This window comes from Diplotaxodon limnothrissa, linkage group LG20 (genome assembly GCF_057381915.1).
Source record: "Diplotaxodon limnothrissa isolate DT_005_m linkage group LG20, D_limnothrissa_male_GT1.1, whole genome shotgun sequence".
Lineage (NCBI taxonomy): Eukaryota > Metazoa > Chordata > Actinopteri > Cichliformes > Cichlidae > Diplotaxodon > Diplotaxodon limnothrissa.
The window spans coordinates 33,151,213-33,176,926 of record NC_140615.1 but is presented as its reverse complement, the minus strand read 5'-3'; the positions used below and the strand labels follow the sequence as shown (position 1 = coordinate 33,176,926).

Genomic DNA, 25,714 nt, shown 5'->3' with positions numbered 1-25,714 from the left:
GCCGGACTCGCGAGGTTGGCAGGTGTAAACAAACCCCGGGGGGGTGGAGTCGTTGAGTTGCGAAAAGTCATTGGGCTGTTGCCATGTCTCAGTCAAGCAGAAAAAGTCAAACTTACGGTCTGTTAGGAGATCCTGGATGAGATGTCCTTTGTTCGTAAGCGAACGGATATTAAGCAGGCCGAAGTTGACAGAAATACTGTCGGACTGGATGAGAGTGTTAGCCGACCTAGGCAGACCAGTCAGAACATTGTGGTCAATAGACCTGCAGGGGTTCCGTTGAGAGCGACCAGAGGTGGACCAGAAGGACTGAATTGGTTTGGAATTATCCTGATGGAAATACCGACGGGAGCCTCGATGTACGTACTTTCGACGAGGGAGGAAGGCAATGTCCGTGTGGAAATGAAGAGCAGCCAGCGGCGGAGCAGCTAAAGAGAAGCGGAGCCGGAGGAGCTCATCAGCTGTATATTGATGAAGTCCAGTGCCGAGTCGGTAGATCGATGACATAAGGATCCAGACCCACACTGAGAGTACATAGATCCTGAAAGGCCACATCATGGACAGGAACAGCCGGGTAGGGACACCGGTGGGCCTTAGAAACAGGAGTAGGACAGAAGTCCAGAAGTCCAGAGTCCAGTAGCGTTAACGTTTAGCGATAGTGGCGGCCGGTGAGTAGCGGCAGCCAGTCGCGCCAGCGTTCACTCAACCGGAAATATTGCTCCCCGATCAAGTCAGGAGAGGCAGTATTTCAAGACTTCTCCTTCTAGTTGTCTGAGGAGTCCATGGAGACTCTGTATTTCCTTCCTTACTGACTTACTCCACTCTGAATGCAGGGCAGCTCCTCAGCTCTGACACTTTCTGTCTTCAGTCTTTCTCAAAATACCGCCAAGACTTTATCTGCACGTATACCTCCATATTTAATGTGTAATCTTTGCATTGTATTACATGATGAACACAACCTCATTAACATGCAGAGCCTGTTGGTACGCAGAGCCCACTCGCTGTGATGGATATTTTTAGAGAGCAGTGGACCCACAGTGGATTTACGTGAAGAGTATCCTTGAAAAGGCGATTCAGTCACTGTCAGCGCTATGATAATGTTAGAGAAAAAAAAACTTGTCCCCACTTTGAAAAATCTGCTACAAGCTGAACTGTAGACTGTGTTAAACTTGTTGATGACTTTAGTACCGTCACAAGTAATCAATCACATCGTTTTTGCTGTGAACTACTGAATGTTTTAATCAGCCAAATTCAAAGTAATGCAAAGGTAAAGACTCTTCACTGCTATATCACCACCAGAGCCAAACATGGCACACACTGAACCAACAGTAAGACTGGGTTTTTTCCACTGGTAAACAACAAGCTGCCAAGTAGAGGGAGGGAAACAGAATCTGTGCAAATGTGCAAATGTGTCTGGGATTTTCTAAAGGAACAATAAAACACGGCTAATAATTAACAGCAGCAGATTGCTTGTTTGAGGCTAAATAACTTATTTAATTGAACTTGCAAGACTAATGAGTTTTGTTGCAACAAACCAATCTAAGCATTTTATGAAGTTACTTTCTAATGTGTTACCTGTACATTAGGAACAACAGGGCCAGTAAAATATGGCAAAAATATAGCACTGCAAAGGCTTTTACATTATGCCACATTAAGAGCAGAAGATTGCTTGTTTGAAACTAAATAATTTATTTGTTAACTTGTAAGACTAATGGCTTTTGTTGCAACAAAGTAATCCAAGTATTTTATAAAGTTACTTTTTAATGTAGTTTCATGAAATGCTGCAACACTGGAAATGGATCCACAGAAAGCAGCCTGCTCAAAAGCTGAAATGCTGCATTTATATGTAAGCGATGATCATTTCCTGTGGTGAACCCAATATTCACTCACTAGTTCCCTTCATTTCTGTTTTTTAACATCTTTAACTCTTTTGTTTTGGATCAGTGTTTCACTTTTAGAAACCCAATTTCCAATCCTGCTCTAAACCAAGTGTCAAACTAATGACCTTAAGCATACGCTTAAACACCCAAATCCCAATGGCAAGTACTGGTTATTCATTCTGCTATTTAAGATTGCTTTTCTCTTTTTATGCAGAAACCAGCAATTCATAAGATTGCATGACACAAGTGATCATTCCCTGTCATTTGAAAGTCAGATTTCATGTAGGTTACTGGTGGTGCAGTGGTTAGCACAAGTGCCTCACAGCAAAAGTGCGACATGTTTTAGCCAACCAGCATCGGCCAGCTGGGGCCTTTCTCTTTTCAGTTTGTTCTTTCCAAGTGCTCTAGTCCAGTGACACAAATGTGAGGTTAAGTTTAAATGCTGCAAAAATGAGTGATTGCACTGTGTATTAGCTTCATGATGAACCGGTGGCATATCCTCTTGCCCCCTTTAGAGCTGGTAAAGGCTCCAACCTCTCCCACTACACTGAATCGGATAAGCAGTTCAGAAAATGAATGGATGGTTTGATGTAGGTTAATGATAACTGCATCCCAGTAATTTAAAACTCCCATCCCATAGAGGTGGTGAGGAAAGATTTATTTTATGTATAGTAATTGGAAAGGATTGTCATCTGATGGCATAAGGAGTGATGGGACTGTTAAAGATGGAAGTTGAATTAGCAGTTTGTGTTTAGTTTGTTGTTTTAGTGCACATGTGATATTATTTTCAGTGTTTCTCTGACTGAGAGTTGTGTATGTTTAGCTAGTAATGGACCACCATGACTGAAGCTGCCGTTGCAATTAAAGACCTGTGATGAGTGGGCCAATAATTCAAGCGCCCGTATCTGTGCCTGCTGGGTGTGTGTATACACAAGTGTCTGCTAACACACACACCGTATCAGCTTTATGTGTCTATTATTAATGCAATGCGACAGAACAAAACAAGCCAATCTGAAGCAATAACAAACAAAATGAAAGCAAATGACAATGTGTAAAAACTAAAAAAAACAAGCATTAGACAGGACAGAAGACATTGATATCAGCAGTGAAGTGTTTACAAAACAGTTGGCATAAATATGCTATGTCGTTATCTGTGAAGAAAAGAAGGGAAAACAGAATTGTAGTCAGTTTGGTGAGTTTATAAGTAGGATGTTTGAGTACTGAAGGCAGCATGAGGGGATTTACTGGCTTTGCTGTGTGGTCTGCGGGCACTTTGGCACAGCATAAAAAGCATCAGTGTGCTTATATACAAGAAGATTTATCTTCAGCGTTATTCATCCGATCATCAAAAAACAAAACGAAACCCTGTCTTTTAAAATTTGTTTCTTCGAATCAGGTTGTGGTTTAATTTTTTAAAAGACTCAAAAGATCATTGTTGGAAGGACTGCTGAGTAGAATTTCCCTTACATACCCTCAGATATACCTGCCATTTCTGCTACACTGAAGCGAGTATGATGTGATGTGATATGGATCCAGCAGTACAAACGCTGGTTTGCGCCGCAGGCTCCAAACCTTGACAATTCCCTCCGGCCTTGCTGTTACATTTAAATGACATGGTGTGTCGCAGTCTCATGTAGATGAATCTGCGTCCATGTGACAGACATCACATGTTACTGTCAGGGGTAATGCTTAATAATGATGCTCTACGCTAGTTATGCTCATCTTCCGTCTTCATCAGACTTAGCTCATTGAATGCATCAGTGAGCGTGTTTGGTCAGTAACAGCCAGTGACGGGTGATTAGTTACCACACTGGTGACACAGGCTGCCGCTTCACCGTCATGTCACACACGTGTGGTACGTTCCCAGCATATCTAATGCTGTTCTTAATTACACACTTGGCTGGGGATTAGCTTGTCATAGAAGGGGTTATGCTCTACCGGGGGGAAAATTACCATCTGTAAAATATATTTACAGAGTGAAATTTCCATAAATGACCCCCAGGTCATCACTGATAGCTTGTAAAATCAGGTGTCTCACTTCTGTAATACTCAACACTTTTAACCTGTTTCATATTACAACACTGGTATACTTAATTGTTATCTAAGAGAGAATAATTAATATAATATTACCAGTGTCCATGTAATCAACTATTTTATAGTATCTATGACACCTTTCCTGGGAAGCAATTATGGACTTTATGTAAAACATGGCCATAGTCAGTGTCCCTGTGACATGAGAGATGTGATGGCAGAGATGAAGGGCCCTTAAATTTCTTCTTGTATCCTTTTTTACTTTACACCAGTTGATTAGTGCAGTATCTTTATAGTGCAAGCTATGAATAAATCTGGGAATAAATACTGTGAATCTTCAACTTGAAGGTGACAACTAAGCAAAGCAACTGACTAAAGTGGATGAGGAAAGACTCTTTATGGGGTTACACCCCATTTCAGTTGAACACCTCGCAGCACAGCCTTCATTGCATAACAGAATCGGTCTCGAGAAGAGCTGCAAAGCCTGCCTACGTAGTCATACCTCCTCCCATTCCAGGAAATAAACTGTAAGTACTAAATCAACTTACAGCAACTCAAAAATGCTTAAAATCAACAGATCCTCCAAGTATTAGCAAGATGTTACTGTAAAAAAGAGTCCAAAGGGACCTGGAATGTTTTGGTTGTTCTTCTTTTCAAACCACAGGCCAAGTGACAAGAGCATAAATTAAACAAATCAACAAAGTACTTCTTCAGACTCTTACATCTTTAATCACAGTTTCATTAAAACATCATGTAACAGGTTAAAATTCATCAACTAATCAAGCATATCATTTTAATTTCACAGCTAAAAGCATGACCGAACAGACCAACAATACTGTAGCATGTACAGTAGTAGCACTTGCTGATTAGCACCTTTGGTACTTCAAAAGTACCAACAGCTCTATCAGCAGTTCCAGTTCAGTTACTCAAATTAGGGGATGTTAGGCCTAAGACAGCATGATTAGCTATTACAGACAGTGTCTGCTGACCATCTGTTTTCCGCATATCCAGGGCTGCAGCCTAAGCAGAGGATCCCAAACCTCCTTCGTCCCAGCCACTTCCTCCAGCTTGTCCAGGGGAACACCAAGGCGTTCCCAAGCCAGCCAAAAGATACAGTGGTGTGAAAAACTAATTGCCCCTTTTGTTAAATCATAAATTAACTCTCATTAAAAGTGTTTGTTTTTTTTTGGAAAACTGAGTTCAGCTACACTGAACACACTCAGGCCTGATTACTGGTAGACCTCTTGAATCAAGGAATCACTTAAATAGAATATGTCTGACAAAGTGAAGCAGGCTAAAAGAACTCAAAAAGCAACACATCATGCCACGAGCTAAAGAAACACCTGAGAAATAAAGATGTCACTGACATCTAAAAGTCTGGAAAGGGTTACAAAGCCATTTCTGAGGTTTTGGGACTGCAGTGAACCACACTGAGAGCCACATACACACATGGAGAAAACTTGGAACAATGACGAGCCTTCCCAGGAGTGACCGGGCGACCAGAATTACTCTAAGAACAAAAGAACCCAGAACAACAAGAGATTTCAAGTAGAAAACCTCTGCTGACCAAAAGCAACACAAAGGCTCATCTCACATTTACCAAAAACCATCTTGATGATACCTCTTCCTCTACAGAAGAGATGTCCACAGAGTCCCACAGGCTGACCTATTTTGAACGTACTTGTAAACATGTAGTTCGTGTTGTACTTTTTAACAGGGCAGTCTTTTCGTAACTGATTGTAAAATCATGACATCGATTTTAGAGTGAGCCTCTTGTGGCCATTTGAGGAACTGCATTGTCACTTACATATTCATTTCTATAAACAGACATCTGCATATGAATGTACGCAAGTATTAAAGAATATGTTTGCAGGACTGGAAGCTTTTCTTTTTTCTGTATATTGATTCCTGCTGACCAGTCACATTCAAGGAGCCTTTGATTTGATCCATGTAACATGTAGCATTTGAAAAGCATTTTGCTGAAATGCAGTCTCAGTTCACTATTAAATTAGTCTGTGGAAGAAAATGAGAATTGCAGCACATTTTCATCCATTGCTGTTATGTACTGTAAGTATTAGAAGTAGAGTACATCGAGATGAATATACGTTGGCACAGTCAGGCGCACAACAAACCCCAAGAAACAGCACTGGGCTGTGAAATGATTTTTTTTTTACATATGGCTGCACAAGGTAGGCTACTAGTGAAACTGGGATTCATGTTGCCCAAAAAGTAATCGGAGCACCTATAAACCAAAAATACATTTTTTTCATTAGTTTCTTATTCATGAAACAAACAACCTGCATTAGGCTAGATACATTTTTATGACACTTATACTGGGAATGCTTCACTTTACATTAAAAAAGAAAAATTCTTTGCCTAATATTAATATTTGTTTGATGATCTGAAACATGCAAAAGAGAAAAATTAGTGATGAGTGATATTAAGCTTATTTTAAAGGTCTGTATTTTATACTTCTATCTATCCATCCATCCATTCGCTTCCGCTTATCCTTTTCAGGGTCGCGGGGGGCGCTGGAGCCTATCCCAGCTGTCATAGGGCGAGAGGCGGGGTACACCCTGGACAGGTCGCCAGTCTGTCTACTTCTATCTAAAACTTTAAAAATGCATCTCAGAAGTTGGGACTCACCTGTTTGAGCTTCTGTCAGAATTATTTATTTCTCCGAAAAGTTTCCTTTTCTCTATTTGCATTTCCACACATTTGTTATTATCCTGTTTTCTGGGAGAACCTTCCAGCTCTGCCTCAAAACTAATCCATTTCAAGTAATTTTGTCATACAATATAATCTATATGTGGGCATTTCATACTGCATCTGCCAAATAAATGAGTTATGCAGATTTAATGGATGCATGTGTTGATGAATAATGAAACAAGGCCCCTAGAGCATGTGTATCTACTTTGTTATTTGGCTGTACGTCAAAAATTCAATCTGCTGTGTATTCCACTGTATGTTTCGCATAAGACAGATTTTCTTCATGTTTTGGAGGTTTTTCTAAGAACGTGTTACCGCTCTGATCTCCTGCACGTCAGTCTGGTGTTGCTCCACTGATGTAATATGAGAGATAAAAATGCAACAGTTCTGCATGGCTTTTTCACATCTCCACTGTTTCACAGCGAAACCACGGAGCAATTTTCCACCGGTGGACAAGCTGTAAGGTCATCCCATCAATTCTTGTCAGCTTAGGTAACATCATTTCAAGCCATGCAGTGGCTGCTTTGCAGAGGGTGCTAATATAATCACAGGATGAAATGTCACAACCAACCTCAAATTGCAGCTCTATTTCCTCGTTCTGAGAAAAGAAGAAAAAATCGAATTTTATCTACAGTTTAATGAAACATGATCACCCCCCTGTTCAAAAGCCTCATCTTCTGCAAACAGCGTGACCCTGCTTACCCACAAAAAAAGCACACATATAGCTGCACACACTCACATGCTCACAAATCTACATGAGCGCGCACACACAGACAACCTTTTTCGCTGTCTTTGTGTCTTTGTCATGAGGTTGTTATTCAATTTGTCCTTCCCCCATCTCCCTGATTGTGCTTCTTGTGGGTCATGTTACCTCAGGGGGTTGTTAATGGCAGTATAAGTGAAAACACAAAATATAGGAAGCAGCAGAGATTCCAGGAAATGGGAAAGATACAGTCTGAACGGATGGAGGGCCTACGGCACCATATGTTCTAGGTCTACTGACTAACACTTTTTCAGGCAGCTCACAAACAGGATTTATACAAAAGAGTTTACAAGCTAAAAAAGAAAAAGAAAAAGAAAAAAGATATTCTACACATTGTGTAGTGGATGACTTTACTGACTAATATATAACATGGTGCCCTTCCCCTTTGGCTGAACCTTAAAATAAATCCAAAAAAACATCTTCCATCAATGTCATAATACACGATGGCAGAATTCATCACGCTGCTGGCATCATAGTATGATACAATGCTGTGTTGCATGCTCATTACACCCTTGGTTTGTCCCTTAAGCATTTGTATTTAATTTAGTCTCCCATGCATGCAACGTCTATCTAATTAGTGAGTAAAGTTTTAATGTAGTAAACCTCCTCCTCATTACTGTCTCGTTGCCTGTGGGTGGTTACAATTTTAGTAGAGGGGAAAAAAACATCTCACATCCTGCACCCACAGGCAGCAGCTCACACCCTGGTGTTGACTGGACCTCTTCTGGTCAAACATGACACGTGTGAGAACAACAACACTATTTTGGCACTAAGAGATCCATACAACTCAGTTTCCAAACACTAACAGAGTAAGTAAGACAGGGCGAGAGCAGCATTTCAGTGGCATTCAATTTGTGCAGATATGTTTAAAAAAAATCCCACAATACACACACACAAACAGTTTGAATAGACATCCATCCTCTGCCGCTTATCCGAGTAGCAAGAGCAGCAGTCTATGCAGAGACGCCCAGACCCATTTCTCTCTCTGGGCACTTACTAAGCTCATCCAGGGGAAAAGTAACACTTTTCCAAACCAGCCAAGAGATATAATTTCTCCTGACCCAGGATGCATCCTAATCAGATGCAGGAGTCACCTGCCAGTGTGGAAGAGTAGCAGCTCTACTCTGAGCTTCTCCCACATGAATTTAAAGCTAAAATTTGAGGCTATACTAGTACTTATTTTCCCATCATTTGCTTTAACAGCAGCACTAAGGCACTACAGGGACTTTACAAGACTTCACAACACTGTGAAACCCCAGTGTTCTTAGTCTTCAATGGAACAATTGTAATGTTAATCTTGGTGACAGCAAAGGATTAAAGTCAGCACACGTTGGTCATCTGAAGAATTAGTGGAAGTCTAAAAAGTCTTGAGGTGTGTTTGTGTTTAATATCCTCCAATAATATAAACTTTCCCCCACAGTGTTACTTCTGTGTGGATAAAGTGGAGTAGATTCAGTGCTGGAGTCCAACTCCAGAGAAACAAAACACCCCGAGGCTTCAATATTTCCACCATGTTTTACTGTAGATTTGATTTATTGCAGCATCCTGCTTACCTTCTTGTGACATCTAACTTGGATTCATAAGAACAAAGAACCCTTTTTTCCAGTTCTGAGTTGCTGCTTTGTCCTACCCAAAGTATATACCGACTGCTCGTGTTCTTTATTTAGCAAACTATCTTCCTGTGATGAAGATGTTTTTCTACCCCTCGGTAAGCAAAGCTCGATGTATTGATCTGATGGTGTGCTCACATTTGGTCTGCTTGAATCTCCTTTGGGTACCAGTGAAACAGCATTGGCACGCACCTTGCTGTGTCAACCTTCAGCCTGAGAATAATTTGATGCTGAAAATCCTTGCTTAGAATTCGACCTTTGACACTTTATTGCAATGTTCTGCTGGAAGCTTTAGGATTGATCATAAATATGACACATGACTGAATGGAACATTTTGCTTTTTCCAAGCCTGTGAAGGCAAAGCACTACATTTTCTAGCTACCACTCAGGTCAATAAAGACACGTCAAATGCAAATGCTTGCATTTTATTGGTTTACTCAGGTTGTCTATATTCGTTACTCAAAGATCAGACCAGTGTTGAAATCAGCAGTGAAATCCTGTTGAATTCCAAAGCAAGTCAAGACAATTTTTTTTCTCTGTCTATATGCATCTGAGAGAACCAGTTTCAGAATATTCATGTTCTTCCCTTTACCGAATATTAAAACAATAAAGACCATGACAAAGAAATCACTCTACTTTACAAAGCAACAAATTCTCATATTTCAGACGCTGGAACAATAAAGTGATATCTTATCTGATGTATTGAGACAAATTTGATTTAAACAGACTTTTAAAATTCAGTGGAGTAAAAAGTAAAAGTTTCCCAGTGAAATATGGAAAGAGCAGATTTGTAAAAAGTGACAGATTTCTGTGGAACTACAGTACAAACTATTTCTAAAACCTACAGTGTTTATATATTTCCATTTAAGTGCTGTACTCTACAACTGGTTGTCAGATGAGGATTATTAATTCATTTTGACCTCTGTGATTAAAACATTGACACCTTTTATTATGCTCCAATCCTATTGTATATCTTCATGAATATACAGATCCATAGTGGAAGCCACACACTTTTGTGATTAAACATAGTAAAAAACACATTATGTAACAACATGGGGACAAAGTATCTAAAATGTGTTAATAATACTACTGAAGGCCTAAATGAAGACGTGCCTTTGAGCTAAGTGTCATTCTTTCAGATGTGGAGAGTTATAGAGAGTCAAACAGATGGACCCTCGGGTATTTTGTTTTAACCCAGTACATATTTGAAGTTATGCAGCTTTGTTGAGCTTATTGTTGCATATAAACATAAACATTGTTTTTGTAATTTTTTCAAGTAATGTTTGCAGGAATTTTTATGGTGGGAAGAAGATATAATCAGATTCATTCTGCAGTTGTCAAGCTATGTAAAATCATACCCATAACTTATCAATACAAACATTAATGTCAACCAAGTCTGGTTCTAAACTGTGCAGAATTGCACTCCCCAGTCACTTTATTAGGTTAACTTGCTTAGCTGTTCATTCACACAAATATAATCAGCCAGTCACGTGCCTGCAGTTCAGTGCATTTGGTATCATTTGCAGCTTGAGACACTCTGCTGAAAGGTGATTTACGCTACTTTGACTATGACATGGTTGTTTGTGTAACTATCTCAGAAACAGATTATAGAAGATTGTAAAAAATGTTACCAGGTCTGATGAGTTTCAATTTCCGTTGCAACATCAGTTGGTAGATTGAGGATTAATTAATGGTTAAGGCTGCTTCTGGTGGAGTGATGTGGGGGTAGGGTTCTTGGCACACTTTGGCCACTTTAGCACCAACTGAACATCATTTAACCACCACCTACCTGAGTATTATTGCTCACTATATCTATTCCTTTATGGCTACAGTGTACTGGTGTTCTGTTGGCTGCTTCCAGAAAGATAACGCACCGTGTCACAATGTCAAATGCCATCTCAAACTAGTTTCTTGAATGTGACATTGATTTTGCTGCCCTCAACTACCCTCCACAGACATCAGAGCTCAGTCCAATAGAGCAGCTTTGAGATGCGGTGGAACAGGAAATTCATAACACTGGTGTGAAAAAGAAAGGTCTGCAACATCTGTGTGATACTATCGTGTCAATATTGGCTAAACTCTCAGGATAATGTGTCCTTTGAATCTATGGCATGGACAATTCAAGCACTTCTGAATGCAAATGTGGGCCAAAACCTGACCCCTCTGTGTACGTTTGAAGCACTGTACTGTTTATAAAATTGTTTTGAAGATAAACGTTAATTAATATGGACCTAACCAAAAAAATGACACTTTGTTACACTATAACTTACAAATTTATGAATATCCAGAGCCACAGTGGCAGACAGACACTACTGTGACTAAGCCTACTGAAATACATATTTTGGCCATATGGGAGCAAATTAATTACATTTTTTTACATTTTTATTATCATTATTATCATTGATAAGCTGTAAAGTTATACACAGACAAATAAATGTAAATAAATGGAGCCTCAGGTATCTGCTTTTAATCCAGTGAAAGTCCCTATATGGAACAGATATATATTAAATAAATCTTATAAAGTTTGTATCTGTCTTGTGTGAAACTTGTATGAAAAGCATACAAGAGTGAAAAAAGAGATCCCTGGAAAAATTATATAAATGAAACTTTTATGTTTTGGATACTTCCTAAAACAATATATAAAAGTAATGAGAAAGTGGCCACTTTCATGAGTAAATCATATAAGCCTTATATGATTCACTATATGAAGTAGGCCACATCTTATGCAAGTCTTTTATAAGTTTTTTCTATTTCTTTTCCATATGAAAAGGAGAGCTTTTTATTGTTTACAGGCATTCTTATGGTTGGAACAAGATAACATCAGATTTATCCTGTGATTCTGTGCAGTCTGCATGTCTTAGAGCTGACACTATTGAGATACTCATTCAATAAATCAGCAAATAATGACACTCCTCACACATCCTTTTCTTTTTATTTTCTCTCTCTTTCGTGAGTTCCTGCACACAGATATCAGTAAAGTTGTGGCTGCAGAAGCCTTCTTGTCCTTAGCATCTAGCCATCTTGCTAGTTCAGCAGAAGGGAAGCATAGCCTTGGTTACTTTTATGTGGCAGGTAGTTTCAAATGCAACTTTTCAGACAGCTCAACAAAAGTTCTGAAATATGCAAACTGTTTCTGTGTGCTGAGTGATAACTTCACTTAGGAAAGTTATCTAAAGGCTGTGTAAAACTGTTGAACAGTAGGCTGTGTGGGCTAATATTTTGGTGTAGTGGTTTACTGTAATGGACTACCTTGGGCTGTAATGACAATCATAGACAGGTTAGAAATATGCACATTAAAAACAAAAACGTCTTTCGATAACATCCCTCCAATTTTCCGTGTGCCTTTATTCGCACTTCTGACTTTATTTTCTGGAACAATAGTGTATACGGAGTTCAGCCGTTTAGCGATACCCAGCAAGCCTGCACATTAATTTGTGTGATGAAGTGTACAGGCCCCGTGTCTGAGTCTACACCATCAACCCTGCCAGTGGTTGATGGTGTAGACACTACCCGTGACAGGAGTGTCGGCCCCACACACCCGAAGCTTTCACCGTGACAGACAGCTCAACAGCCATTATGACAAAACAGCAACATGAACCGAACCAGCCAGTGAAACTTTGAGAGAGATGAGATACTTGAGGCTCAGTTAGGAAAGAAGATGGAAACGAGCAGGGCTTGACATCTGCGAGGCAAGAGTCAAACGAAGCAAAACAAAGAGAGAAAGTAAGACAAGAACAACAGGATTTTCTCTCTCTTAGCTTCTGCAAAGAATTTAGATCGTCTCGCAATACCCGACTGCTTTTTTATGCTGACATAGCCAACATGTTTGTTACCACGCTCTGGTAACTAGCAAACTGCTCTGTGGAGTAAAAGTGTAGCCTTTAAAAAACTACTCACTATTATTAGCAATTAACACATTCACTTTGCAGGATTTTTCACGCATGCTTTAAGCGTGTGAAAGAGTTGGAGATGTGTGTGTCAATGAGAAGGAGTCAGGTATAAAAGTTTAAAGTACCAGTTAGATTTTAGATCTGTAATACTGTATCATCCAGCCAAGGCTTTACTATTTTCAGGATAGGGTTCAAAGTTAACATCCTCTTTCCTCTACCTTGTGGTTTTGAACCCCAGTTGTGCAGGATGTTGGATTTCTGCCACAGTGCTGAAAACAACATGTGCAAAAACATATGAAGGAGGGTGATTGCAAAGAAAGAGTTAATCTGTTCACTGTGCTGTCTTTGTAAATACAGACAATAATCTTTTTTTAATATAAAAATTCAGATTGTGCAGGCGCAACATGTTAGCAAATCTGGAAGTTCACTTCTCAGAGTTATTGTTTTAAGACCAGCATTCACAAAGTGTGACTGGTCCGCAGACCCAAAGAATTGCACAACTGGAAATTTCTTTCATCCACTTCATGTCATCCTGTGTCATCTTAAGGTGCTTGGAACAAGACCACACAGCAGGCTAAACCTTTGTAAATTTGACCAGTACACCTTAGAAAATGTCACTTCACCAGGAGTTCAAGACTTCACCAAGACTATAAATATCATTACAATGACACATTACATTTACAAACAGTGCTTGATGCACATATTCTCTTGTGTAGCCCTCCATCCTTGGCTTGGTACTGTGGTATTTTAGCCTTTGGGAAATCTTTGCTAATATATTGCACATTTGACATTTTATTTGCCAAAAGTGTCTTTAAATCCATCTTTTTTTACAGTCCAGATTCGCATCTGTCCCCCCAGCAGCTTATTTCGGAAGCTATTTACATTCGATTATCATTATTCATGACGTTTGACTCTGATCCAATCGGAACAATCTAATGAATAATGCAAATTTCCTTATGCTACATCTTTATCTGGGAGTAATGAGCGCAGCTAGAGATGTAAGAACGTATAATAGGACGGCCCCCTCAGAGGCGCAGAGTCGGATTGTCAGTCGGAAAAACCTCGATGTAGCTTCCAAGCATATTTAATTTGAATCGCCGATGTGACGTAACAGCTCACGCCGCCTTAAAATCACTCACACTCCAGGCTTGAATTTCAAAAAAGAGGTAGGAGCACACTTTTGACCAGAAGTGATTGACTCACACCGCTGACTTATCCTCACCCTTTAAGTTGACCTGACTCCTCAGCTGCTAGCTGCTTCACTGTTGTCTCTAGCAAGTGGCTAACGGTGTCTGCCTGCAGCTTGGTGATGAGGAGGTGGTGTGCAGAATCACATTAGCTTATCTACCTTGTGACAGTTGTGAAATATGCCTGCTTTTACCCACCTCTGTCTGAAATCTGGGACTGTTGGTTAAAAAAGCGAAGATGAATTTTGTTGGTAAATTCTCCCTGTGCGAAAAACAGAAAGCCTGACAGGCAGCAGCAGTCGTGAGGCTTAGCGAACTGTCAGTTAGTGCTCAGTTGCTGTATATTTGTGCCAGCTTGTGCTAGAACGTTAAGCTTCAGTGGGGCAAAAGGGATGTACAAAAAAAAGAAAGATTTTCTCATCCTGTGTTGTGTCTCGCCTCATCCTGTGAGCCTCTCACCACTGCGCCCACTTGGGGCCTGATTCTTTAATCAATAAACCAATGTTACTGCTCAATACCTCAGTGAATGCTTGCACAGTCTGATAACCTGAGAAACTCACAGCAGGTTTCTGCATTACTCATCCTCTAAAACCTTTTTGTCATTAATGACACTGATGCATTTTGTAAGGGAGAGCACCATGAAACACTTCCACAAAGGTAAATGAAAGCTGTTGGAGTTCTCCGTGCTACAGAGTCCCAGAAGAAGGATTCTGATCATTTATTAATGGAGATAGATTCACATTCATAATAGTGCCACAGCTGTTCATCTGGGGAGCTTAAAACATCACTTGAAATGAGCACCTTCAGGGTCATCCCAGTTGCCATCGAGCTTTAAAAAAAAAAAGCTGGGGAGGGAAACTCAGAAGAAGCCTTCCGAGAAAGAGATGAAGGCATTCTCATTTACAATGCTTTTCACAGACTCCTTGATTGGTATTCAAGCCAGTGTTTGACTTCTGTCTTTAGTGCATTAATTTTAATGAAAAATGTGTTCCACATCGCCAGTCATCATTTCCTCCACATACTGAAAAGCCTACTGACCCGCTGCCAGTGTTGTGCCATGTCTGTGTGATTTTAACCACAGGCAAACCAAAGACCATTACATTATGTCTCCTTAGACTTCAAAGTGCAAAGGAGGGGTTACAAGCGGATAGTGCGAGCTATGAAAAAAATGTTTTATTATTCTAATGATTACAGCAGTAAAGACACAAGCCTTTGAGGACTGGCGTTTGGTCTTTTCCTGACGGCTGAGACAGACATTTTCCCCAGTGTTATCTCTCACAACAGGAACAGACGCTGTCTCCAGCCTTCTTTTGTGGTCTACAGTGAAATGTTGTATCAATAATACACCAAGACAGTATACAGGGGGTATGAATTATTGAAAGGCACGCTGGTTCGGCTGGGGTTCTAATCTCCACAGAGCAGTTAATTTGATGTTCTTGTTTTTCTGTTTTGGAATCAACCTGCAATGCACCATCCCTGCAAATATCACAGGCAGAGAGAAGCAGGCCACTGGGAACTAAATGAATGATCTACTGATGCTAATGTCCTCTGCCAGCCGAGGTCTTGCTTAATAAACCTCAAGATGAGACAGCCGTGTGAGAAATAACATGATAAAAAGTAAGCCTCGTCAATTCAAGCCCACACACCTGAAAGTGCGGCTGATAATGACAGTGGAATTAGTAATGAGGATGAGTGAAGGTGCATTCGTCCATTTAGGCGCTACAAAGGCTTAAGGGTTATGCTTTGTAACCTGAATCAGGGCTCTGGAGTGAATATCAATATCTAAGGCAGGCAGCTGATTAGTGGGAAATGTTCACTCAGCAGAGTGTGAGACTCTGATCTGACTTTTAATTTATCTCGTTTAAAAAGTCATGTGCTGGTTTTCACAGCAGGTGCATCCAGACCAATACCCAGCATTGTTTGGGATATTATCAGCCAGCTTAAGAGTCAACAAACTGGTCAATAAATAAAATGGCATATTATCTCCCAGTCACATCAGGACAGGGGAACTGGAGTCTCAGACTTTCTAATTAGTCGTTCTTATTTTGTCATAATCTGTTTGAATCTGTTGAAGGGACGCTCAGCTGACAGCGGGGGACTTAGAGGGAAATTTGCTCTAGTGAAATGGCTTTGCTGCTGTGAGCATGATAGCTGCAGATATTTTCAAACAGCTGCAAGCCAAATGTGCCCTTTTTTTGGACTGCACACAGGGGAGAAAAAAGATTCATTTTTTCAGTTCTCATATTTCCTTAAATGGTGAGATGAAGATGTGTGAAATGTTAAATGAAAAATATCCACCAATTTGCAACCGTTTTTACAAATTTTCAGGTTATGCTATTTTTTTCCCAGTTAAAGATGTGATTATAATCTGTGTATGAAATTAAAAGCAGATAGAAATCTGAGAAATTAGAAAAATGTATCCTAAGTTTGAATTTGATACTTTCCCAAAAGTCTGTACAGGGGCTGACAACCAATACATTTCCGTATGTTAAAAAGACACCTGGTACAACATCTCACTTTCAGTTAGCTTATTAGATGAACAGGTTACATGAATGTTTATAAAAAGCATCCCAGAGAGGCTGAATTTGTCTAAAGTAAAGATGGGGAAGGGTTCAGACACTTAGGTTTCTAGTGGTTCTCATTTGTGGTACGTAATGTTATCTAAAGTTTCAGAGAACCCAAAGAAACCCAGGGAAAAGGCTGTAAACCAAGAGTGAATCTTTGGGCCCTCAGACAGAACTGGGTTAAACATAAACATGATTCTGCAATGGAAATTAGTGTGTGAGCACAGGAACACTTCTAAAAACCACTGAGTGTAAACACAGCGTGTTTGTTTCAACAAATAGAAGTTACAACTCTACCATGCAATTACATAAAAACCAGCTGCTGTCCCTTGTCCATAGATCAGTTAAAATGGGCTAAGCTGAGGTGAAAAACGTATGTGGTGTGTGGTCCTTTTTGGAAATGGTATATTATTCACAATAACTATTACCATCACCATCACTGATTGTGACCTACACCGGTTTTCACACCTTGGCTCGTGTGATTAGGTAGAGGATCATTAGGGGGTCCATTGTCCCTCTTAGGGGGACACTCCCACAGGGCTTAAATCTCCACCATTTGACCCTAGAACTGAAGAAGCTTCTTGGATGAGAGGTGTAACATCTTCAAGAAAACTTAAAGAAGTTTTCTTGAAGAAAACGCACACATTCACCAGTGTGTGAATGTGTGCATGAATGGGTGAATGACTGGATATGTAAAGCGCTTTGGGGTCCTTAGGGACTAGTAAAGCGCTATATAAATACAGGCCATTTACCATTTACCATTTAAGTCAGGAAGCTTTTCTTTCCAAGAAAAGAGAACCTGAGAACCTTCTCAGACATTTTTCTTTCCAAGCGCTTTAGAGTACCATGACCTGGATGATTGAGAACCTTCACAGACACAATAACTATTAAAAACATGAAGAAAGAAGAGATCTAATACCGAAGAAAAAGACTGGGAAGCAAAATTTTGCTTTTAAAAATAAACCAGCTGATCTCCACAGTTATGAAGAACAGAGGTTTCTAAAAAGAGGTGATGCAGCAAAATTGTAAACATGCCCCTGCACTTTAAAAAATGCACGTTTTTTCAAACAATAGCATTTCTCAGTACTGTTTGTGAAGGCTCAAACACTGCCGCCCCAATATGACAAGTGGTAGCACTTTTAAAATCAGCCTTATGTGTTTTTGTGTGTATTTAATTTACTGATCAATTAAGAAATGGAATAGTTGAGTTAAAATAAGAAGAGCAATTCACAGAAAAAACAAAACAAACAAACAAAAAACATTCCTATTTTCTTACAAATTGGAACAAATATGTCAAAAACAAAATAAAAATCAGGCTATCAACTGATTTGTTAGCAAAACTAAATTGTGATCTCTGTTTGATTTCATTACAGTACCTTACTTGTGGTACTTAGGCTATTTAGAAGTAGAATGGGTAGCAGAGCCTTCAGCTGCCTGACCCCTCTTCTGTAAAGCCAGCTCCCAGTTTGGATTCACACTGGATCAGGTGACCCTGAACCCTCCATTAGCTTTGTTCCAATAGCTCTAGACTGCTGGAGTATTTCATCTTCACTCGTCTTTTTTCACTCACTATGTGTTTATACTCTGTGTGTTTAATTAGTTTTTATTCATTTCTAGCTCTCTTTCACAATGTAGGATTCTTCCCATCAAAGAAGAGTTTTTCCTTCCTACTGTCGCCAACTGCATGCTTATGGGGGACCCTTGGAGTTTTCTCCATGTCATTGTAGGATCTTTGCCTTACAATATAAAGTGCCTTGCAGTGTGTGCTTTGTATGGATTTTGAATGAACAAATGTGTGACCACAGATTGCGTTTTGGCAATTACATGGTAGTAATATGTGTAATTTTTTATTTACTGTGATTTGTGATGAATAAGTTGTCACTTCAGTCTAAACCTATAAAATCTGTCAAAAATCTTTTATTTAAATGTCAGTTTTATTACGATCCTGCATTGTAAGTCATCTTGATGAACAAAAACTCAAATCTCTCTTTCTGCTGTAATCAGTGTTGCACAAAAATACGTGAAACAAGACCTTTTCTTCAACCCCAACCTACACATCCTCCAACACTATCAGAAGCAGCTTGTCTTTAGCTTCCTTGTGGCAGAAGGAATTTGCATCAATGGCCACATAACATGCAATGGCATGTAATGTCCCCACAGCTCGGTAGTAGATGCCAGTGGCACTGTGATGTACGTTCAATTTCTCTGCTGAGGATGATGTGAGGTGACAGTGGATTTGGTCAGGATTGGTGTGACATGCACTCTTTGAGCAGGGGCCCATCTTCCATAAAAGCAGCAACAAATAACATTTCCTCTTTGCTCTGCACCTGCTGACGAATCTAAAGACTCTTTTTTTTCTGTCAAACACAGAAAGCTCAATGCAGTGCATGTGAACTTGCAGGAAAACTCTCTGGTTAGAAAAGGGAACATGAAATCAGATGGATTATAAAAAGAATCCAAATTGGGGTTATGGATAAACAATATGCAACAGTTAATAGAAATTGGCGGCGAAATAGTGTCCTGATAGACTTCCTATTTTAAACAATCTGTTCTTCTGTAGCTTGAATTTGCTTCATTTTTCATGCAAATTATTCTGTAAAAGTGTATAAATCGTGTCACTCTTCATGTTGTACACAGACATTTAACATTTAAATCCCATTTACTAAAAATCTTCACACAGTGAGACCTCAGGGAAGTCTGCCTTTCTAAATCTATAAAGCAACAAATCCTTCAAACACCCTGGTGCATTTGACAGTGTTATCTGCAGTGTAAGTAAATTAAATCAAGCTTCCCCCGCTTTTAGAAAACTCATGCAATATTTGCTAGATTGAACTGCAAATTCTCATGACTAGAATTTGTAGCAGGGAAAAAATACACACAAATGCTGGAGCCTGTTGTCGAGCTGCTGCATTTAAAATATATTTGAAGAGAGGGATTATTCCTTTAAAGAGGGAGAAGCCCACTACAAGTGCAAGAGCAACAGATGCACAAGGCTGCAACAGATGTGTAAATCAGCCCTCATGAATAAGTCAAAAATCCCCTTTTTTATTATGTCGAAACTTTGCCGTACAGATTAAACGCGCGACTATCCTGCTTCTCCACAAGCTGCAGTTACATGTGTTCAGATTTATATTTAGAGGCATAAACCATACATGCCTGAAAATGTTTTTATTTTATTTTGATAGTAAGCTGTTGTGCTCAGGACATCACCGGGCATCACTCAGTCTTAAGGCTTATCCATTACAGTAAAGAAACTCTGCCTTCTGGAGCAAACTGATGAGTCAATGGGAATTTGTTTTGTTGTTATAAACCTTTTGCTCCCTGTTGCCCTGAGGTCACAAAAACTCATTAAGGATATATAAATGGCCACGAGTGTTCAGTGAAAGCCCTGTCCGAGTAACTATCTCTGAGCATACATGTGGGAAATAAATAGAAAAGGACAAGCACATGTTTAAGCAGATTGCTGCTTTCTTCGACTTTTGCATGACAGAAAAGCATTCACAAACAAAATCCATTACTATTAGCTCTGCTCTTGGAAACAAATGAGCATGGAGCCATACAAAGCAGAGAGAAAGTGCTGCCTTACAACCAGTGCACATCAAGAGCTAATGATATTACTCACCCGGTTCTTTGTGGTCAGAGCTGTGGCCAGACAATAGGAAAAGGAAATCCTGACAGGTGTTCTGATCCAACGATGTGCTGTTGTGCAGGCAGAGGTCAACAATTAGGGTCACAGCTCTCTGACAGACCATGTCATACTCCTCTCTGTCAGAACTCATGCTCCCAGCTGCATCCTCAGCCGCGTGTGCTCACCAATACTCCCACGCACACACGCAGCAGGCTGGCATGCAGAAGATAAATGCAACTTGTCTCCGTCCTAGGCTGATTCTTCTCCTTCTTCTGCCGTCTCTCGAATGTGTGTGCATGTTTTCTTGTGTGCGTGCATGCGTGTGCTTCACTTTCTTTGTGTGTTCATGTGTGTAAGCTTGTCCCAACATTGTGTGTGCGTGTGTGTAAGATGGACCAATATTTTTTAGTGCATAAACATTTGGTGTTTGTGCTGCTCCCCATGTGTGTGTGTAACTGTGTTTTGTAGACTTAATTAATCACATTTATCCCCATGTGTTATAAGCGCAGAATGATTGCATCACATTGACAGCAGGAAAGCAAGTCAAACAACAAACACTGATTTCAGTCAAACCTGCGTACTGTATACTATAAAATGTCAGAGCTTGATGACACCTTCAAGCCCCCTCACCTTTGGCTGTTATGCCACCACACATTCGTTGAGTGTGAACAGACTTTTAAAAAACAAGACTTGTTTTTCTCAAGTTGTCTAACATGGCTGGTCCCTGCAGGTCAGAGACTCCCCTGACACGAATTTCCCCTGAGCTGAACCACCTGTAACTACCAGGTCTCAGTCCCACAGACAATCCCCTATCGGTTCAACTGTGATCCCTTAATGACCTGTAATGATGATGGTTCAGCTCTTTGTGAGTAAGCAGGGCTCCATATAATGTGTTCAAATGGTTACTTTACTGATACACACTCATGCACTGTTTATACTCTAAAATACAAACTCAAATAGCCAGCAGTTTATACAGCTAGAGTTTCAGCTGCCACCATGTTTGGAACCAGAAGTGATCATATTTATGTGGAGTGATGTGTTATCAGCGAAACTTCTACTGAGCTTGGTTAGCAAGATATCTATAAACTGTGCACAAAGCAGATACCAGTGGAGTAGTAACACAGTATTCATTTCACACTAAAAATTATACAAAACCGAAGCTCAAACTTTTGGACTTACTGTGCCTCTCAGCAAACAAAGTGTTTATTGTCATATGTACAGAAGAAATAGCATTTCTCTATGCAATGAAGTTCTTCCTTTGCTGTCCATACAGAAATGCCAAGTAAGGTAAGGGTTAAAAGAACATGATGAATAAAGATAAAAATAAGGATAAAAAATAATGGAAGATTAATAAGTACAAAAATAAGTAAGTCAAGACAAGTGAGGTATGCAGATGTCGATGTAGATGGATGTACAAAGGAGCTTAATGTGCAAAATGAACTTAGTGTGCAAAGTGTCCTGATGTGCAATCCAAGTTATCTGATCCAAGCTAATATTTCAATACTGAATAACTATAACTCAATAAATATCTAGTTGTGGATGAAAAATGTTTCCAAAATGAAATTGTGTTGACATCAGAGGCATACCATTGCCATTTGTTGCATACCCTTCGTGCATGTTTGGATGTCCTCCTTGGATGCTGGAGTCAAAACCCCTTGTCATGATCCTGGGTCTGCTGACCCAGCGTTTTGTGTTTAGTTTATGTAGCCTTCAGGTTTCCTAAGTTCATCGTTTTCATGCCTAGGTGTTTCTAGTTATTTTCCCCTCGTGTTTCCACCATGTTAAGTCTCCCCTGCTTTTCATGTATTTCATGTCTGTGGCTTATGTTGTCAAGTTCAGGTTCATGTCTATATCTCACTCTGTTTCCTGTTTTATTGTGACGAGGTCTGGCGTTTCTGTGTTCATCGTGTTCAGTTTTACTCTCCCACTGTGACGTCATTATGTTCATGTGTGCCAGCTGTTTCCCCAGGTGTTGCCACTTCCCTCATTATCCTCCTGTGTCCATTTAGTCTGTGTGTTCTCAGTCATTCTTTGTCAGGTCGTCCGTTGTACTGGTCTGTTGTATTCGTCCGTTGTACTGCTCCGTTGTTCCGCTCCGTTGTTCCTATGTCTCCGCTCCAGGTATCCCTGTCAGTTCGTTATGTTTAGAGTTTTGTATGTTTCGTTTTAGTTCACCCAGTTTAGGTCATTGTTTAGTTTTCATCGATTCCCTATTATTTTGTACCCTCATTTCTTGCCTTAATAAACGGCTTGTTTTGTTATTCATATCTCATTTCGGTCTGCGCTTGAGTCCTTCCCTGCAACATACGGTCTGCCCTAGCCAGACCGTGACACCCCTTTGAATAGAGAATGCTTGGCAGATTTATTAGACCATCTTTCTTAAAAACTATAAAAACACAAATATTTTAAAAATCTCTTAAATGCATGTTTTAACTGAAAACAAATTAATTCACCTTTTTATACTTTTTAGTCGAAAGTTAATCAAGCATAACATTCAACTACTCAATCAAATCCTTCTGTTCAGGAATTTGCATCTTATTTAAGACTATTTTTCTGCTTTTTGTAAAACAGAGTATTTGTAAATGCATGCATAACAACAATATTTTATTTTATCACTGAAAATATTGTGTTCATTACACTTTGTATATACTGATGGATTAATACAATACAATACAATTCAAGTTTATTTATATAGCACATTTAAAACCAAAGGTACACCAAAGCGCTTCACAGCAAGATTAAAACATCACAGATATCAGACCATAACAGGGAACAAATAAACTTACAAGGGAGAAACGCTAGTTAAACAATCAATACAGATAAAATAGGAAATAAAACATCTGAGCACTGAGTATTTGTAAATATAAGGTGGGGGTATTTATACAGTGATACATAAAATAGAAGAAATAACATAGGGATAAATATAGGGAATGAGCACAAACTAACCGAAAACACTTGCTCAAACAGGTAAGTCTTTAACTGTGATTTAAATGAATGGATGGAATCAGAGGCGCGAATAGCTGCAGGAAGACTGTTCCAGAGGTTAGGGGTTGCCAGGGCAAAAGCACGGTCACCTCTGGTCTTTAGCCGGGACCTAGGCTGCACTAGGAGTAATTGTCCTGATGATCTTAGGGCTCTCCTAGGGGTATACGGACTGAGGAGTTCAACGAGGTAGCACGGCGCAGTATTGCTCATGATTTTAAAGGTAAGCAACACAATTTTAAACTCAATGTGGTATTTGATAGGAAGCCAATGCAGGTCAGCAAGGACTGGGGTAAAAGAGGCAAACCTTCTGGTTCCAGTCAAAAGTTGTGCCGCAGCATTCTGGACAAGCTGCAGTCTATGAAGAAGGGCAGAGTGGAAACCAAAGTAAAGGGAATTACAGTAGTCTAATCTAGAGGTCACAAAAGCATGGATAAGCACGGAGTAGGACCTATCCGAAAGATACGATCTAAACCAGTTAAGGGCACTACCCCTTATGCCTACTGTATGTTCAAGCCTCATTAAGAGGATATTATGGTCCGCGATATTGAAGGCAGAAGTCAAGTGCAATAGAACTAAGACCGTAGAGCACCCTGAGTCAGCAAATAAAAAAAGGTCATTAAGGACTCTCAGCAGCACTGTGTCAGTGCTATGGCATAGTTTAAAGTCAGACTGGAATTTATCACTGATATTATTTGCATCCAAGCAGGCCTACATCTGCGAGAGGATTATCTTCTCCAATATTTTAGACAAGAATGGGAGTTTGTAAATTTGCAAGGTCCTTATGATCAAGGTTAATGTTTTTTAGGACGGGCTGTACTACTGCATGTTACCAAATTAACATCACAGCATGTCTTTCATCCTGTCTTCCTTCTCTCACCCCAGCCAGTTGCAGCAGATGGCCCCGCCCCTCCCTGAGCCTGGTTCTGCCGAAGGTTTCTTCCTGTTAAAAGGGGGTTTTCCTTCCCACTGTCGCCAAAGTGCTTGCTCATAGGGGTCATATGATTGTTGGGTTTTTCTCTGTATGTATTATTGTAGGGTCTATCTTACAATATAAAGCTGTTGTTGTGATTTGGCGCTGTATACTTAAAATTGAATTGAATTAGAAACATAAAAAATTATTTCTTCAGTATAGCAGAACTGTTCATTTAGGGCAGCTGTGGTATAAATCTTACACTGGGTCATAGTCTAATAAATATAAGCACTATATCCATGTTGAATGAAAGAAAAATATTCTCTCGTGAGAAGAATAGAGATTCTTAAAAAGGCAAAATTGTAACCTTCCTCAGAAATTAATCTTTTAGCCCAGTGAGGTGATTAAAAATCAGAAGCTGCACCATTTAGATGAGAGGCAAAGGCGTTGGAAGGCTAGGAAGTAAGTTAATCATATAACAGATGAGACGGAATTCACATGTAATGAAAATTACCTACATTAAAAAAAAAAAAAAAAAAAACATGCTTCTGGTTATAGTCTGGAGGGGATGTTATGTGGTTGTCTGATCATAACAGTAACCAAATACTTATCAGGAGACACAAATCCCTGAGAGGATTGCATCAGGAACACCATCTGGCAAAAAAATCTGATCAAATATGGTGCTCCAACTGCCTTGAAGGGAGCAGGCGAAAGAAGCGTAATCTACTGCAGAAATATGAACAGCGCTTTTTCCCCTGGAAGCAGCTCTGTGATTGGACCACTACATGGAAACAATGTCAATATCTGCTTGTCTACAGTACATTTGCCGTAAAAAATATAACAAGTTTGACCAGGAAGACAATATCTGCTTGACTCAGCCACTGTTTGTCAAGTAATTTTATTATAATGTTCTAAATGGCACCAACAATACCAATTAATCCAGTTCAGAGACTCAAATTAACAGAGGTAACGCCCATCAGACATGAAATGACTGCACCTGCTTCTGTTAAGACATGCGGAGATGTAATCAATCTCCTACTGATGAAGTTGTTAGCCTTTTTTGTTTGTTTGTAGCAGGTCATGCTTATTTCTGCAGACTGATTTCCTGAAGAACTGCAGTTTTGGGCACTTTGTTTAATTTTTCAGAAGGCTGATTGTTGTTCATACGTTGCCAGTTTTTTGAGGTATAGAGTAGCATAATGTTCTGTAATTTTCTCCACCCTGGGTATATAAATAAAAGTAACACAAACCTCTGTCTTTATAATGCAAATCACATATATGCAAAAAGCTGAATCAGCTCTTCTCGTAATCTGCTTCAGGCAAAAACTGAGCATTACTGTTGAGCTATACTGCATTACTGTGTCACATGTACCAAAGTAGCAGAAATAGCTAAGGCAAGTTTATGTTTGTTTTATATATGATTGAGCACAACTTTGCAGGTTGTGTAAAGCTGGGAAATTGCCTTAATATGTCTGTCGGGACCTTGCAGCCAATGAAGCTCAATAAAACACATCTCTGATCTCTATGCTATTTTTCCCCAATCCTCTGAGGATTTATCTC

The 25,714-nt window shown here is 39.7% G+C and overlaps 1 protein-coding gene across 1 annotated transcript in view; it reads right to left on the bottom strand.

Moving 5' to 3' along the window:
• The window catches only part of syt6a (synaptotagmin VIa), a 98,855-nt gene extending 78,445 nt beyond the window's left edge, over positions 1-20,410 (bottom strand). Inside the window, exon 1 of the mRNA XM_085343870.1 lies at positions 20,254-20,410. Coding sequence (XP_085199996.1) covers positions 20,254-20,410 — 157 coding nt within the window. The remainder of the gene's footprint in view (positions 1-20,253) is intronic.
• Between the last annotated feature and the right edge of the window lie 5,304 nt (positions 20,411-25,714).